This window comes from Oryx dammah, unplaced genomic scaffold (genome assembly GCF_014754425.2).
Source record: "Oryx dammah isolate SB20612 unplaced genomic scaffold, SCBI_Odam_1.1 HiC_scaffold_13, whole genome shotgun sequence".
NCBI lineage: Eukaryota > Metazoa > Chordata > Mammalia > Artiodactyla > Bovidae > Oryx > Oryx dammah.
In genome coordinates, this window is record NW_024070197.1 from 11971898 (window position 1) to 11988002 (window position 16105).

Genomic DNA, 16105 nt, shown 5'->3' on the forward strand with positions numbered 1-16105 from the left:
TGGATGCTAGGATCAGCGGCCCATGTTTTGAGTCAGGTGTCCATTGACTCAATTCCCTGAGCCCTTGCAGTAACTTTGTTGATTCTTCAAGTGAGAGAAGAAAGATTTGAGGAACAACTTCACAGCTGTCAGGGATGGGAGACATGTGAAGCAGGCTTTCTTATCGCCACCAAGTGATGTCCGATGACTGAGGCTCAGTTTCCTCATCAGTAAAATGGAGATAACAGGAATACCTCACAGAGTGGGTCGCTGTAAGGTTAAATGTTTGTGACGTGCTTACTGAGAGCCGGACCTGGCACACGGTAAGTGCTCAATAAACGCTCATTACGGCGAGGGGTGGGGAACGTGCGGAGGAGCTCAGGGTCCTTATTGTAGCCTGGTCCCTCTTGCGCCTGAGGGGAGGGGCGTGGCCAACCCAGGGGGCGTGGTCCAGGCTTCAAGGGCAGACCAATGGGGCGCCGAAGGGCGTGGCCCTGACCTGCATGGGCGTGACCTTGCGCGGGTGGGAGGGGCCAGGCCGCTGTGGGAGTCTCCGGGAAGAAGATGCTCGGGCCAGCAACCACCGCCAACCCAGCCGCCGCTGCCGCCCGCGCTCGCCGCCCCCCGAGTCCCCACTAGCGGCCGCCTCCGCCTCCTACCTCCAGCCCCGTCCTCCGGCCCCCCGCCCCGGGCAGGGTCTGGGGGGCTCGGCCCTCTGCCCGGGGAGCAAAGAAGGGGGTCCCGTCCCCTCCAGTGGCGTGGCCAGTCCCCGGCCTCTGTGATCTTGCGACAGACCCCACCCCTCAGTTCTCTCTGGGCCCTCTCCGAGACCCCCTTTTCCCTCCCGTCCCGCTCACATCCGCTCTCCGGGCTCTGTCAGCCCCCCAGAACCAGCTCCCTCCCTCCTCCCTTCTCCGGGGTTCCCCCTCCCCCATCCCGCCGCCGCCGCCCCCTCCCCCTCCCACATCCCATCCCTCCCCTCCCCCTCCCCCATCCCCTCGCCCCCCCCACCATGAGGATGATGGCCGCCGGCGCGGTGCACGGCCTCTTCACGGCCTCCGCGGCCCCGCAGCCGCCGCCGCCCCCGCCGCCGCCGCCGCCGCAGCCCCAGCCTCCCCAGCAGCCGCCGCCGTCGCCGCCGCAGCCGCCGCAGCAGCAGCAGCCGCCGCCCCAGGCCCCCCCCATGGAGCCCGAGGCCCCGGATTCCCGCAAGAGGCCCCTCGAAACGCCCCCCGAGGTGGTCTGCACCAAGCGCAGCAACACGGGAGGTGAGAAAGGGCTGCGGTTCGGCGTGGGGGAGCGGGCAGGGGGCCTCGCCTTTCTCCAGCGTCCTCCCCCGCAAATGGCAGGTGCAAGGGCTCAGGGGAGGGGAAGGGCGCCCCTCCCTAGACTGGGGAAAGGAGAGGGGAGTTGGGGAGGGAACCGGTCCCCTTCCCCCTCTCTCCGCGGGCCCGGGGCCCGCGAGCTTTGTCTGCGATGAGAGGGGCTGAGGGGGAGGGGGTGGTAAGTGTCCTTGGGGGCGCGCAAAGGATGGGGGGCGTGGGTCCCTCCGAACGGGTGTCTCTGTGTCCTTGAGGGGTGTGTGATGTGACCGTTTCGGGGCAGGGGTGTTCCCGAGCTGGCGTGTCCTGGCTGGGGGAGGGGAAGGAGCTGAGGAGGCCTGTGGACCCGGAGCCTCCCTGGGGATGTCCTGAGCCAGGGTTGCGCCCGAGGGAGGCATGTGTGGGCCACGGGCGGGATTGTGCTGGGGACAAGCTAGGTGGGTGTGTTGGGTGACATGGGGGAAAGGGTGGGTGTGGAAAGCTCAGTGAGAAAATGTGTGGTCGGGACAGGTGCGTGTGTGTGTTCATGTGTATACGTGTGAGCCCTGTGAGGCCTGGATGTGTGACATTAGGGATCATGGATATGACAGGAAGAAGGGTGTGTGTGTGTGTGTGTGTGTGTGTGTGTGTGTGTGTAAGAAATGAAAGGGGCTGGGCTTCATGTTTGAGACCCTCGGAGGGGTATGTGTGACAAGTGTGTGCATGTCACCCCAGAGGGGACTGTGGAAGAGTGTGACACATGAGTGAGAGGGTCTGTGTGACATGCAAGGGGGTGTGTGTGGGCTGCCGAATGGGCCGGCTCTGGGTATGAGCCATGAGGGGCCGTGTGGATGAGAAGAAGGCAATTCAGTGTGTGTGACACAGGCGTGTCCCTGGTGGGGTGGAACCAGGAGAAGCTGGTGAGGGTATATGACAAGAAAAGAGTGTGGGTGTGACTCCACAGAGGCTGTGGCTGGGTGTGACACACGGAGGTGTGCAACGGTGACATCAGAGGGGGTGTGTGCAACAAGGGAAGGTGGGTGTATGAAGGGGGAGAGGCTGGGTGAAATTCACAAGGTGTGTAACAAGGAGAGGGAAGGATGGGGGCCCATGTGACAGGGAGCAGGAACGTGTGCATGTGACGCCCAAGGGGTTTGAAAAGGGAAGGTCTGTGTGTGACACCCGAGTGTGTGTATATGTGTAACAAGGGGTTGTGTGTGAAATGGTTGGCGTGGGGATGATTCTCTGTGCGTATGACAAGGGAGAGTGTGTGTGTGTGTGTGCGTGATGGCTGAATGTTTGACAACACGGAAAGGGTGTGTGTAGAAGACAAGAGGGACCCTCACAGTGTGTGTGTGAAGAGGTATGTGGACCAGAGAAGAAAAGCTGAGCTGGGAACTCTAGGTGTATGTCTGCCCGTGGGGTAGGGTTTGTCAGGGGACTCAGAGAGCCCAGCCCATTAGCTCCCTGGAAGGAGGGAGACCCCAGAGCAGACATGCCCCTCCCAGCGGTCACCTTGGCCAAAATCTTAACGCTTCCTCTGGCCTCTTCCTCCGGATGGGAAAGGGGTGGCCTGGGGCAGAGCGCAACTCTTCTAGTGGGTGCAGTGGTGACCTCCCACCTCCTCTCCTCGGATGACGGGGAGCTGAATCTCTTCCTCCCATCCCAGCCCCCTGCCATCCCTGTCCAGGTGAGATAGGAATCAGGGAACCCCTGGCCGCCTTTGAGGGTGTCCAGCAGAAATTGGAGGAAAGGGAAGTTGGGGGAAGGGTGGGAGGGAGTTTCCTGTCCTTCCTGCTCCCCCACCCCCAGCACATGCATGAATGTGTCCCGGCCACTTCCTTGCCTCCTTCCTGCCTCACTGCCATTCCCAGTCCTGGAGAGGGTCGGGGGACCCAGGCGGTCAGTCCTGAGCCCAGTCCGGTGGTCCAGCCCCACCCCTGCTGGGGGGAGGGAAGAGATCTCATCCCTGTCTTCTCTTAAAGGGGCTGAGATGTTCAAAATCTGAGCAGTCAGAGCAAAACAGCACCATTTAACAGTGATGCTGCCAAGGACGGTGAAGTCCTAGCGTTTGGCACCTACTACGACTCAGGCTCTGAAACATGGGGTAATCTCCCAATACAATCCTTGGGGGAGATGATTTGAGCTGCTTTTTCACATGAGGAAAACTGAGGCTCAGCGAAATGAAACCACTTGCCTGAAGTCACACAGCTCATAAGTGGGGTAACTGGGATCTCTCCAACCCTGGGCTGCCCGGTTCCCATGTGCTCAGCCCTCCTCCAGCAGGGGGGAAACGGATGAACCCTTAGGGACCCTGTCCTTCCGACTCATCCACCTCCCGTCTGTTGGCCCAGGGGAAACTGAGGCCAGGAGATACAAAAGGACAGTCCTCCGTTTACAGAAATGCTCAGGGGCAGAGCTGGGCAAGCGTCCAGGACTTTTCATCTCAAAATTGAGGGCTCCTTCCAATAATACTTTCATGTCTGTGGGATGCTGGGTCAACCTCACTCCTTTTCTGAGCTTTACTGTCACCATCTGCCAAATGGGGAAATAAAAATAATCAGAATGATGATAGTAGCTACCAATTTTATTGCTTAATACCTTACATCAGTATTTCATTTAATTCTCCCAACACTCTATGATGTGATGATAATAATAATAGTAAATTGTAACAGTGACATTTATGGTGCCACAGTACATCAGAAGTATTATGGAAAACACTTGGCCCTCAATCGTTTAATAATCCTTACAATTCTATTATGTTACCCATCTTATAGGTGACACACTGAGGCACAGAGAGGTTAATTAACTTGCCCAAGGTTAGTTAGTGAATAAGAGGCAGAGCTGGGATTTGAACTCGGGAGGCTGGGTCCATTGCATGAGTAGACACTATAGTGAACCCCATTTTCAGTCGAAACTGAGGCTCGGGGGTGAGAAACTTTCGCAGTAAGTCCCAGCAGACTGAACTCCTGCCCACAGGGCCAGCTTAGGGGCTTGTAGAGGAGATGGTGGCTGTTAAAAGCGGCTTCTGGGCGCTGTGGGTGGCAGGCAGACGTCGTTGAGAGGGAGGTGAGGCGCTACGGACAGACAGGTGTGAACGAAGAGGCCGAGTGGAGACTCCAGTTGGAAATTCACCAGAGAAACACAGTCCCAGTCTGGTGGCACAGTAACAGATGTTCCCCTTGAGTATAGACGATAACTTTTTTTTTTGGCCATACCATGAGGCATGTGGGATCTTGGTTCCCTAACCAGGGATCGAACTCAGGCCCTGGCAGTGAAAGCACAGAATCCTAACCACTGGACCACCAGAGAAGTCCCACAGATGATAATTCTTAAGGTGCCACTGGACTGCCCCCTATACACCTGACTGTATTCCCATCTCTCTCACCCCTACATATTCAGAAACATCAACTCCCCATACACACGCACAGACCTCACGCCCCAGTCGTAGCTGACACCAGCCAGGCCTTGCTCCTGAGATCCTCGATCTTTAACAGTTATCACCAAGGTTACTAGCCCTGGAGTGAGAGCCTCTGGGGTTCATCTCGTCACTGCCACTTGCTTGGTGTGTGACCCTTGGGCACGTTCTTTCACTGCTCTGAGCCTCAGTCTCATCTGGAAAATGGGAACTGTAATATCCACCTCTACCACTCCAGGCTGTCGTGTGGGTTCAGTGAGATTGTGTATGTGTTCGGTGCCATTGTGTGAATTCACCAAGATGCCTGGTACACAGTATCAGGTCTGGCAGATAGTAAGCTCTCAATAAACAATAGCCATCGTTATTATTATTACTGCTCTGGAGAATGTCACGTTCCTGATTCACCATCCACTGGTGATTTGCCCAAAGGAAATCACGCCCCGTCCATCTCTCTGTTGGAGAGAGCGTCACAGCTCAAAGACAGCATCGCACCTCTTAGCATCTCATCCCTTCAGAAGCATGTCTTGGTTGTATTATATCTCTCGCAAGGGCGGGCAGCACCATCATTCACAAAAAGACATCACCCACCAGTGTCCCGCCCCTCCTCAGTGGTACTGACCACACCCTGGCATCTTTTCCACCACCAGCATCCTCACATATTCCCAATGACAATATCAGCATCCCACCCCAGCCTCCTCAGACCTCCACAGAACACACTGATGCTTCCACTCCTACCCCCACACAGGAGCAGGTACCATGAGTGCAACACCCCTACTTTGGTCCCCCACAAGCATACGGTCACCAAAAACCCCACCTCTGCCGCATTCACTTCTGTCCTACCTGTGTCGTGAACAGCCCCCATCCTGCATCCAAACCATCTTTCAGCATCAATGCTGAGTGAAAAGTGCCACTCTCGGGAATTCCCTGGTGGTCCAGTGATTAGGAATCTGTGCTTTCACTGCCAAGGGCATGGGTGTAATCCCTGGTCAGGGAACTAAGATCCTACAAGCCATACAACACAGCCAAAAGACAAAACAAAACCAAAAAAAAAAAAAGAGGGCCACTCTTCCCATACATAGCACCCCAAATCTCTTGGGTAAGTCAACATTATTTATGGAGATAGAGGAGTATTGGTTCCTTGTTAGAAGCCTTTATAAGCTTTCCTGAGGATCAGGGACATGGGAGTGGAGGAGACCAGAAACCCAGAATGACTAGAAGGAAAGACAGCCCGATCCCAAGGTGGAAATATTGAAACTGCAGCAGAGGGGAACCAGGAGAGCTGAAATTGGCATCTTTAGTTGCCGTCCTGTGTAGAGGGAGCAACTAGCTGGACCCCAAGGGAAAAGCTAAGGGGGTGGGGGAAGGGTAGGTGGGTGGAAAGTTCTGGCATTTTGCTTCAGTAGAAAGAAGTTTTTCACAGGCAGAACCTTGGTTGTTCAAACAGGGTGGGATATGTGAGGTCTGGGGGCTTCCGGGTTCGGCTGGCGTCACGTGTCTGCCCTTTGCTTCGAGGCAGGCTGGCAGATAGCAGCCTGGCTCCTTCCTGGAGGAGGTGAGCTTCCCACGATGGGAAATGGAGAAGACTCTGAAGAGCACTAGAGCAGACTATGGGCTGCCAAGGGGACTCCAGGACCTTAGGATTCTGAGCTTCTACAGGTGGGCGGTCTCGGCTGGTCACTCTCTGTTGGACCGTGACCTCTGACGAGGGGCCTCCAAACTTCTACTAGTCTGATATAGGGACCACCAGGCACCCACAAGGTGGTTTAAGCGGGGATTCCGTGAACAGACTTTTTCGGGGGAATCATTTTGGGTTTAGATGAATGTGCTTTAGGAGGAAAAAAATATAACCAGTCCTTCAAACTCTATTAGCAATAATTTTTTTCAATGTCCTCTTTAAATAGATGCATTTACATTTTAAGAGGGAATGGACTTAAAAGGCATGGACTGTCTGTCTTGTTCTCTGCTCTGTCCCCAGGATCTAAAACAAGGCCTGGCACGTAGTGGACGCTCAGGAAGGATTTGTTGGAGGGAGGGAGGGAGAAAGGAAGGGAGGGAGAGAAAAAGCAAGGAAATAATAATACAGAGGGATGCAACAATTCAGGAAGAGAGATAGATGCTGGAGGGTGAGTGGAAGCAGAGCCTGGTTTCTTATCAATGAGAACACATTCCTCCTCCAAAAAGCAGGGAGACGCCTGGGGAGAGGTGATGAAGGAAGTGGTGTCCCCCCATCCTCCTATTTCCTAACAAAACCCCAAACCTTCGAGGCGCATTGCTGCATTGATAGAGTACTTAGTGTGCGCCAGACACTGTGATAAGAGCTTTGCCTGTGTTCATGAAATAGGTAATAGTAAAAATGATGATTGTGATGATGATGATACCTGACATTTCTAAAGTGGTCTACATCCCTGAGACCATCCTAAGTACTCCAAGGATTAGCATTGAATGAATGACAGTTAACCCCAGGAGATAGCATTATCCTGTCCCCATTTTAGAGATGAAAAAACAGAGGCCCAAAGAGGTGCAGTGACTCACCCAAGGCCACACCACCCGTCAGTGACAGAAGTCCGCGCTGTTTCTGTCATTTCATTCAGAGATTCTCAGACAATACCTGAGGAAGTGTAAGCAAGGGGAGTGAGGGTGTCCCCAGTTTTCTGCGGGACAGTCTTCAAGAGGGAAGCTGAGGAAGTGGCCCTGGCTGGAGAAAAGATGGGGAATGAAATCAAAGAAGGAAAGAGGATGGAGTTCTTGTGAGAAACCCTCCCCATCCTTCTGAACCTGCCAAAGATGAAGAACTGGCCCCATCTCTGTGTCAGGTTGAGGGGCAGAGCAGGCAAGGGGCCACCTCTGTGAGCTCAGGGAAGGAAATCATTTGTTGGGGGGCTGCTTAGGAAGATGGATGGAGAGGCACCCTGGGGGCTAATTACCTAATAGGCTTAATGATCTGATTAGGCACATTTAAGAGGATTGCCTTGGGCTAAAGGAAACTCCTTAATTCTGGACTTCCTTCCCTTGCCTGGAAAGCCACATCTAGCCCCTTGCCCCCATGCCTCCGTGTTCACACGGCAGGGTACCCAGAATTTTCTTTCTCTCTCTCTCTCTCTTTTTTTTTTTTTTGTCATGCCATGCAACAATGCAGGATTTTATTTCCCAGACCAAGGATCAAACCCGTGCCCCCTTCAGTGGAAAAACAGAGTCCTAACCAGTGGACCACCAGGGAATTGCCGGGGAACCCAGAACCTTCAATCTTAGGGGACCAAGTGGAGATGGGCAGGGCTCCCAGCCCCTAGGACCCTGCCCCATGCTTCTAACAGAGCAGTTTCTCTTTATCTGCCCTGGATGTTGGCGTTTCATTGGACACATTGAAACTACATTTCCTTTGCTTAAAAGAAAAAGTTGAAAACCACTGAGGGATTGATGGTCCAAGACCTTAAGCTTGGGAAACCAAATGGCCTGGCTTGTCCCTTCTTTTTCCCAGGATTTGTGTGTGCTCAGTTGCTCAGTTGCATCTCACTCTTTGCGGCCCCATGGACTGTAGCGCACCAAGCTCCTCTGCCCATGAAAATTTCCAGGCAAGAATACTGTAGTGGGGTGTCATTTCCTCTTCCAGGGGGTCTTCCTAACCCAGAGACTGAACCTGTGTCTCTCGCATCTCCTGCACTGACTGGATTCTTTACCACTCGTGCCAACAGGGAAGCCCTTCCCAGGGTTTATATGCCTACTATGGGCTGGGCACTGTATGAGTCCCTGGACATGAGGAAGAGCTTCAGTGACGTGGCCCATACTGGACCATGGTACAGCCTTCTGAAGGCATGAAACAGAGATCCATCCGCTCCCTAGGGTTCCAGGAAAAGATCCAAGAAGATGGGACATTTGAGGGGAGACCTGAAGCACAAAAGGAATTCACTGGGGGAGGGGCGTTCTTTGTGACCCTGCAGACTGTAGGCCACCAATCTCCTCTGTCCATGGGATTCTTCAGACGAGAATACTGTAGCGGGCTGCCATTTCCTCCTCCAGGGAATCCTCCCAACCCAGGGACGAACCCGTGTCTCCTGTGCCTCCTGATTCTTTACCACTGAGCCCCCTGGGGGAGCAGAGTTCTAGGCAAAGAGAATGTGCAAAGGCCCTGAGGTGGGAGGGAGAAGGGAAGTTTGAGGAGCAAAAAGGAAGGTGGATCTAGTGTACTGGGAGAAAGATAAGGATGTGAAGCTGGAGAACAGGGCGGGGCCAAATCACAGATCAGACTCAGAAGGTTCCTGAATTTTTCCCTGGGAGGACAAGGGAGCAACAGTTTGATTAGAAGATTGCAGAGGTTAGGCAGTTGCCTTGAGACTGCGTTAACAAAGTGCTTTGCACATGACCAAAAAAATTGGTTTGTAACAAAGAATAACCAAAGCCTCATTAAGGACCCTTGGTGCCGCCTCCCACCTCAAGGTCTTGGAGACTGTCCTGGTGCATACCCGTCTTCAGCTGCCAGCAGGGAAGAGTGTTAAGTATGGGCGGTCCAAGAATGAATCAGAATTGCATTTGAATCTCAACCCAGCAACTTTCTTGGTGCCCTTGGGCTGGTACCTTAACTTCTTTGTGCCCCTCTCTACCGCCGTTTCCCCTTATGTAAAAATGGAGGGGACTTCCCTGGTGGTCCAGTGGTTAAGAATTTGCAAGAATTCGCCTTCTAATGGAGGGGGTGTGGGTTCAATCCCTGGTCGGGGAGCTACAAAACTTAAAGCAGAAACTATATTGTAACAAATTCTATGAAGACCTTAAAAAATGGCCCACACCAAAACATAAAAATAAAAAATAAGTAAAACATAATAATAAAAAAGATAATAGAGAAGGAAATGGCAACACACTCCAGTATTCTTGCCTGGGATATGCCAGGGACAGAGGAGCCTGGTGGGCTTCAGTCCATGGGGTCACAAAGAGTCCGACTCCACTTAGTGACTAAACAACAACACGTAAACTATGTTGCAATGAGGGAGCTTCCAGGTAGCTCAGCTGGTAAAGAACCCATCTGCAATGCAGGAGACCCCAATCCGATTCCTGGGTTGGGAAGATCCCCTGGAGAAGGGATAGGCTACCCACTCCAGTATTCTTGGGCTTCCCTGGTGGCTCAGACAGTAAAGAATCTGCCTGCACTGTGGAGGACCTGGGTTTGATCCCTGGGTTGGAAAGACTCCCTGGAGGAAGGTATGGCAACCCACTCCACTATTCTTGCCTGGAGACTCCCCATGGACCAATGAGCCTGGCGGGCTCCATGGGGTTGCAAAGAGTCAGACACAACTGAGCAACTAAGCACATGTTGTAATGGAAAAAAAATTTTTTTAAAAAAGCGCATTTTCCTTACCTCACTGGGAGGTTGTGAGGAATGGGTGAGATCAAGCTGGCAAAGCTCTCAGCACAGCAACCAGGTCAGTAATGAGTGTCAGAGCCTCTCCAGAGTCCAGCCTTCTGCTCCCCTCCCGCCTCACTGCTTCCACCAGTCAGACCAGCGTCACCTCCTGCCTGGACTATTGCAGTTGCCTCTTCACTGGGGTCTTCCACCTGTGCTTGTCAGAGTCTGCCCCCCTCATGGGCCTCAGGGGGATCTTTTTAAAACCTAAGACATCACACATGGGGCTTCCCTGGTGGCTCAGCGGTGAAGAATCTGCCTGCAATGCAGGAGATGCAGGTTTGATCCCTGGGTCGGGAAGATTGCTTGGAGAAGAAAATGGCAACCCACTCCAGTATTCTTGGAAAATCCCATGTCGTGTCATGGAAAATCCCATGGACAGAGGAGCCTGATGGGCTATGGTCCACGGAATCACAAAAGAGTCGGACACAACTGAGTGACTGAACTCCTCTGCTCAGAGCCTTCCTGAAGCTCCTGTCTCACCTTGGTCCAAAAGCTTGAACACCCCACCACCATCCCCGCCTCTCTCAGCCCTCATTTCCTCCCACTGTCCTGTCTCACTCAGCCCCAGCCACGCTAGACATCTCACCCTCACAGCTCAGGCACACCCTCACCCCAGGGCCTTTGCACTTGCCCTTCGTCCACACGGCCACGTGGTTCTGTTCTGTTTTCTCCTCCATAGCTGAGAGACAGTGTATTTTAATGGTTCAGAGCAGGGACTCTGGAGCCAGGTGGGACTCAAATCTCAGCTCTACCACTTCCCAGGTGGCACTACCCAGGTGGTACCTGATGGGTACCCAGATGTTGCTAGCGGTAATAATCCACCTGCCAGTGCAAGAGATGCAAGAGATGTGGGTTCGATCCCTGGGTTGGGAAGATCCCCTGGGTTGGGAAATGGCAACCCACTCCAGTATTCTTGCCTGGAGAATCCCATGGACAGAGGAGCCTGGCGGGCTACAGTCCATGGGGTTGCAAAGAGTCAGACTGAAGCAACTGAGCACATCCGTGACACCATCTACTGGCTGTGTGAGTGGGAGAAATCCCTTCACCTTCGTTTCCTCATCTCTGGAATTTTTTTTTTTAAGTACCTCCCTCTTAGCATCAGTGTGAAAATGATATTTGTAAATTACTCAGAACAGAGTCTAGTACGTGTTAGGTACTATGGAAGTGTCTGTTCGACAAAGAATGCTGTATGCTTGGGAAGGGCTTTCCTGGCCACCGGATCTGACATTCCAGCACCTACACTCCCCACCCTCTTTCCCGCCTTTTTGTTTCCTCAGTATTCACCACCATCCGACAACATGAAATGCACTGTCTTGTCTCCCCTGCTCTAGAAGAATGTAACTGTGTGCTCATGGCTGAATCACTAAAACTCTTGACTTTATTTGTGAAATCAGGAGTCTTTGTCTGTTTTCTTCATGGCTGTTTCTCCAGAATGGTGCCAAGCCCAGAGCAGGTGCTCAGGAATTCTTGGTGAAATGAATGAATGAATGAGTGAGTGAGGATCATTACGTGTATTATTTCCCTACTGCTATTCTCTTGAGTCCTTGCTCCTGTATGTTACTGTGATCACAGTGGGTTTCCTAGCCCAGCCCATGCCAGTGCCTCCCAGGAGGTACTATCCGAAGGTGAAGACCCCTCTCTCCTGACTCCCCTCCCTGCTGTGTGCCCCTGCAGAGGAAGGTGAATACTTCCTGAAGGTGCTGATCCCCAGCTACGCTGCGGGCTCTATCATCGGCAAGGGTGGGCAGACCATCGTGCAGCTGCAGAAGGAGACAGGAGCCACCATCAAGCTCTCCAAGTCCAAAGACTTCTATCCAGGTGAGCCCCAACCCCGGGGCATGCTTGCTCCGGCCTCCCATCCCTCCCATCTGGACCCTCCAGGAGCGGGGAAGGCTCCCCCAGGGGCAGTGAGAGTGGTAGGGGGCCTCTCCTCCTCCCCCTAAGGGGACTGAGCAGCCCTGGGCCCCAGGGGCCCGGCCTGAGCAGATGGGGGTGGGGGCAGGGCAAGACAGTGGCCTGCTGCATATTCATGAGCTCATTTGCATGATGTGGTGGCAGATGTACCCATTCCCACACACCTGCCCCGTTGGGTCTGTTGGAGGAGCTGGGGTGGGGGTTGGCCAAGGAGGCAGGTGTTGGGGTGTCCCTCAAGGCTTGGGGGGTCAGCCATCCGTGTTACACAGACCCTCAGTCTTTCCCTTTGGATTTCTCTGTCACCCCATCTCACCCAATCTGAGTCACACTGGTTCTCCATCTGTGTGGCTCTTTCCATGTCTCTCATCCTGTTTCTATCATCGTTCTTTCTTGTCCATTGGCCGAGCCACACGGCGTGTGGGATTTTAGTTCCCCAACCACGGCTGGAACCCGCGCCTCCTGCATTGGAAGCTCAGCGTCTTAACCACTGGGCCGCCAGGCAGTCCCTTTCTTATTCCGTTTCTGACTTCCTCATCTCTTGTTGACTGAGGCTCCACTCCCGTCGGCTTCTCTCTGTCTCCCCATGCCCTGTTTCTCCTCTTCTCTCTGGTTCCGTGTGGAGGTCCCCCATCTCTGTTCTCTTAGCCGCCCAGCTGGTCTGTCCATCTCTGCTTTTCCCTTTCTGTCACCTCCTCTTCTCTTCCCTTTCTGTCTTCCCATCTCTCTCCCTATATCTTCCTTTTCCTCCACCCCTTAGTCTCACTTTTTTTCTCCAACTATCTGTTTCCAGTCACCCATTCAACCAGTATTTAGTAGCACCCCTCAATGGGTTCATTCTCTGCAGGGGGTTGCTCCTCATTTCTTTCCATCCCTGCTTGCCCATCTCTCCACTTACAGTCCTCTTTTTCTCCTCAGTCTCAGCTTCCTCGTGTCTTTTTTCCTCTCTCTCCCCAATCAGCCCATTTTCTGCCTCATCTCCAGCTCTATCTCCCTTCCTCCAATCATAAATTGTCCAGGCCCCTCCCCTCTCACTAATCCCCCTCAATATCTCTCACCCCCTTCATAATTCTCTCCCAAGACCAACGCCTGAGCTTCAACATCTAGGAATCCAGGGAAGGTCCCCTGAATTTCATCTTTGGTCCCGTGCTGGTTCTAGTTCATCCTTAATCCCCTTGGATTTTCTAGGTCAAACACCAGAGCTGAAGCCCAGGGTCAGGACAATTTCATATTCTCTCTTCCTGTCTCTCTCTCTCTCTCCACCCCGCCCTCTGCCTCCCATCTCACTAAGCAGCTTTGGCAAGAGGTTTAGAGAACAGTCCAGGGAACCTGGCACAACCCCCTTTTCTCTTCCATCCTGGCCCAGTTTCCCCTCACCCCTCTAGCCCACAAGGTACGGATGAGACCTCTGCTTAGGACACCCATCCAAGGACACTTGGTTCCTTGCCCCTGGATCTCATTCTGTGACATAACACACGTCATCCCCTCCCAACGCAGTGACACGCCCCACTGGCCAGGCAGCTGAGAACCCCAAAGGATGGGCCAGTCATTGACTCTCTCCTGGGCCAAACACTGCTCAAACAAGCAACGTGAGCTAAGCATCTCTCCCCAGGCCCTGGACATGCAGCCAGTCCTGCTCCCCACCCCACCCCGTTCGGAACTTCCAGATCATACAGCGTGTGCTGGCTCCTGGCTCAGAGATGCAGGAATAGCCCTCTACATCCCAGTCCTATCCCTGGGACTTCCCAGGGCCCGGAGGAACATAAGAAATGGAGATGCTGCTGCTCTCGCATGTGTTTCTCTGCTTCTGGCTGATACTCTCCATTCATCCATACTCTCTGAGCCTCTTCTCCAGCCCAGCCCCGTGCCAGACCGAGATGGGGACACAGCAGTGGCTGAGACACCCCAGCTTAGCCCTCATGGACCTCGCATCCCAGTAGGGAAGATAAACCGAATACCAGTCATGACTTAGGGTGGTCAGGGCTGGGACTGGGGAACCCCAAAGAATGGAGAGAGCCCCTGACCCAGACTGAGATGATCAGGAAGGGCTTCCTGGAGGAGGAAGCCAGAATAATGAAAGAGTGGGCTGGGTAAAGAGCAGTAAAGTGTGATGAGAGGAGATGAAAGAGCATGTTCAAAGGCTGCGGGGTGGGGATTAGTTGTTCCAGTGTGGCTGGTGAGAGGACAGGTGAGAAATGACAATGGAGAAATTGAAAGGGTCCTCTGGACCTAGTTAGCTCTCTCTCTCACACACACACACACACGCACACGTATGTCTGCACTTAGGTAGCTACTCCATGAAACAAAAATCTGTGTGGCCCTTAACCCAAAACGGGAAGCAGAACACACGAAGGGTGCCCCCTCCTTGGTAGAGGAACCCCCAAGCTCCAGATTCAAGTCTTCCGAGACATACATGGAGAAACTTAGATCCTGAAGGAAGCAGGTACCTGCCCCAAGCCGCACAGTCTTCTGTGTAGCTTACCCAGACCTTCTCCTGATTCTAAAATTCCTTCAGATTTTAAACAGCTGCCTGAAGCCCTGAACCCTAAACCCCAGAAGAAAAACAGACACTTTTAAAAAAAAGTGTATTGATTTATGACATTTTTGCGGCTGAGTTTAACATCTTATGTATTCTTTTTTACTATCAAAAATACAAAAGCAAAATTGCAATCATTGTATGCCTCCCCCCAACATACACACGCACACACTCCACCCACACCAAGTTTAGCACAGGGTGGCTAAATGTTTAAAAGCCCAGACTCAGAAGCCAGACACATGGGTTCAAAACCCTGATTTTTCACTGCTGCCTGAATGAATTTGGACAAAACCCAGGTGCCTTAGTGTCCTTAGCAGTAAATCAAGAATAATAATATCACCTGCCTCATATATTAAAGTGAACAAATATATATATACATATAAAGTGCTTAGAATGATGCCCGGCAATTGGTGTTATGTAAGCACCAGCTGTTATTATTAGATATTCTTTCAGGGTTTAACTGAGTCCCCCAAAGCCCCTGTGGATCCTGGTTAAGAACTACAAGGGGGTGTGAGATCACAGACTCCCTGAGCTGGAAGGAAGCCTCACAGAGATGGAGAGCCGGGCCACTTCAGCCAGGCTCTCCCTGGGGCCACCCCACCCCCCAAGTTCCCACCCTGACCCACACCCTTTCCTATTTACACCCAGACGGAGGCAGCCTATGCGCTGACTCACGCTTGGCTCAGACCAAGCCATTGTTCTGGGATGGAGGGGAGTAAGAGTGAGGAACAGCGGCCCAGAGGACATGGAGGATGTCAGCTACATCAGTGACCCAAGACAGGGACACCCAGACATATGGCAAGACTGGCATGCCAGGCTAAGCGACGGCAAGCGAGGGGTCAGGGTGTAACACCAGCGTGCTGCACTGGTATACCCACAGGACACTGGACACTCACCCCCAAGTGTCCCAGACACGCAGGCACATGGAGCCTGGGCACCCAGGACCCTTCTTAGATCCAGGGAGCTAACTGGTCCTGCAAATGGAGGCCTTCCCAGGGACACACCCCCCCCACACCTGGCATGCCTGTATCATCCAGGCACTCACAGCTTCACCCTGGCCAGTCCTGGTGGGGTCTTCTTTGTCTGGCTGTAATTCAGATCCCCAAACACGCACACAAATACATGAATTCTCCAGATATCAGTTCTTACATACTGACACCTGGGTCTGCCTGTCGGTTTCTTTCTCTTCCTCATATTCACCCTCATCATTCACAGTGTCTTGCCTGTTACTTGTACATGTGCCTTTGCGCGTATATATGCAGTCCACACACCATTTGTCCAGGTAGTCTTTTGAACACCCAGAGGTGTCCGGATATCTTTTTCCCTTACATAAACACACACACATACACACACACAGGCACACTGTCAGACCATCTCCAAGTGCTATGCATTCATCCTACAACGTCAATGCCACTTCCTGGGATTCTTTGTTTCTTACTCTGAAACCCTCGTGCACACCCAGCTCAGTCTTATAAATAGTGTACATAACCTTGAACATCACAGCTACATCCAAAGTCTTTCCCCCCGACACAGACGTCTTTACTGAAATCACTATGTCTTGCAGTCTG

The 16105-nt window shown here is 52.9% G+C and overlaps 1 protein-coding gene across 1 annotated transcript in view; it reads left to right on the top strand.

Annotated features, from left to right (window-relative positions):
• The first annotated feature begins 1154 nt into the window (after nt 1-1154).
• The window catches only part of NOVA2 (NOVA alternative splicing regulator 2), a 32121-nt gene continuing 17170 nt past the window's right edge, over nt 1155-16105 (top strand). The window contains exons 1-2 of the mRNA XM_040252488.1: nt 1155-1247; nt 11765-11908. Coding sequence (XP_040108422.1) covers nt 1163-1247; nt 11765-11908 — 229 coding nt within the window. The 5' untranslated portion in view covers nt 1155-1162. The remainder of the gene's footprint in view (nt 1248-11764; nt 11909-16105) is intronic.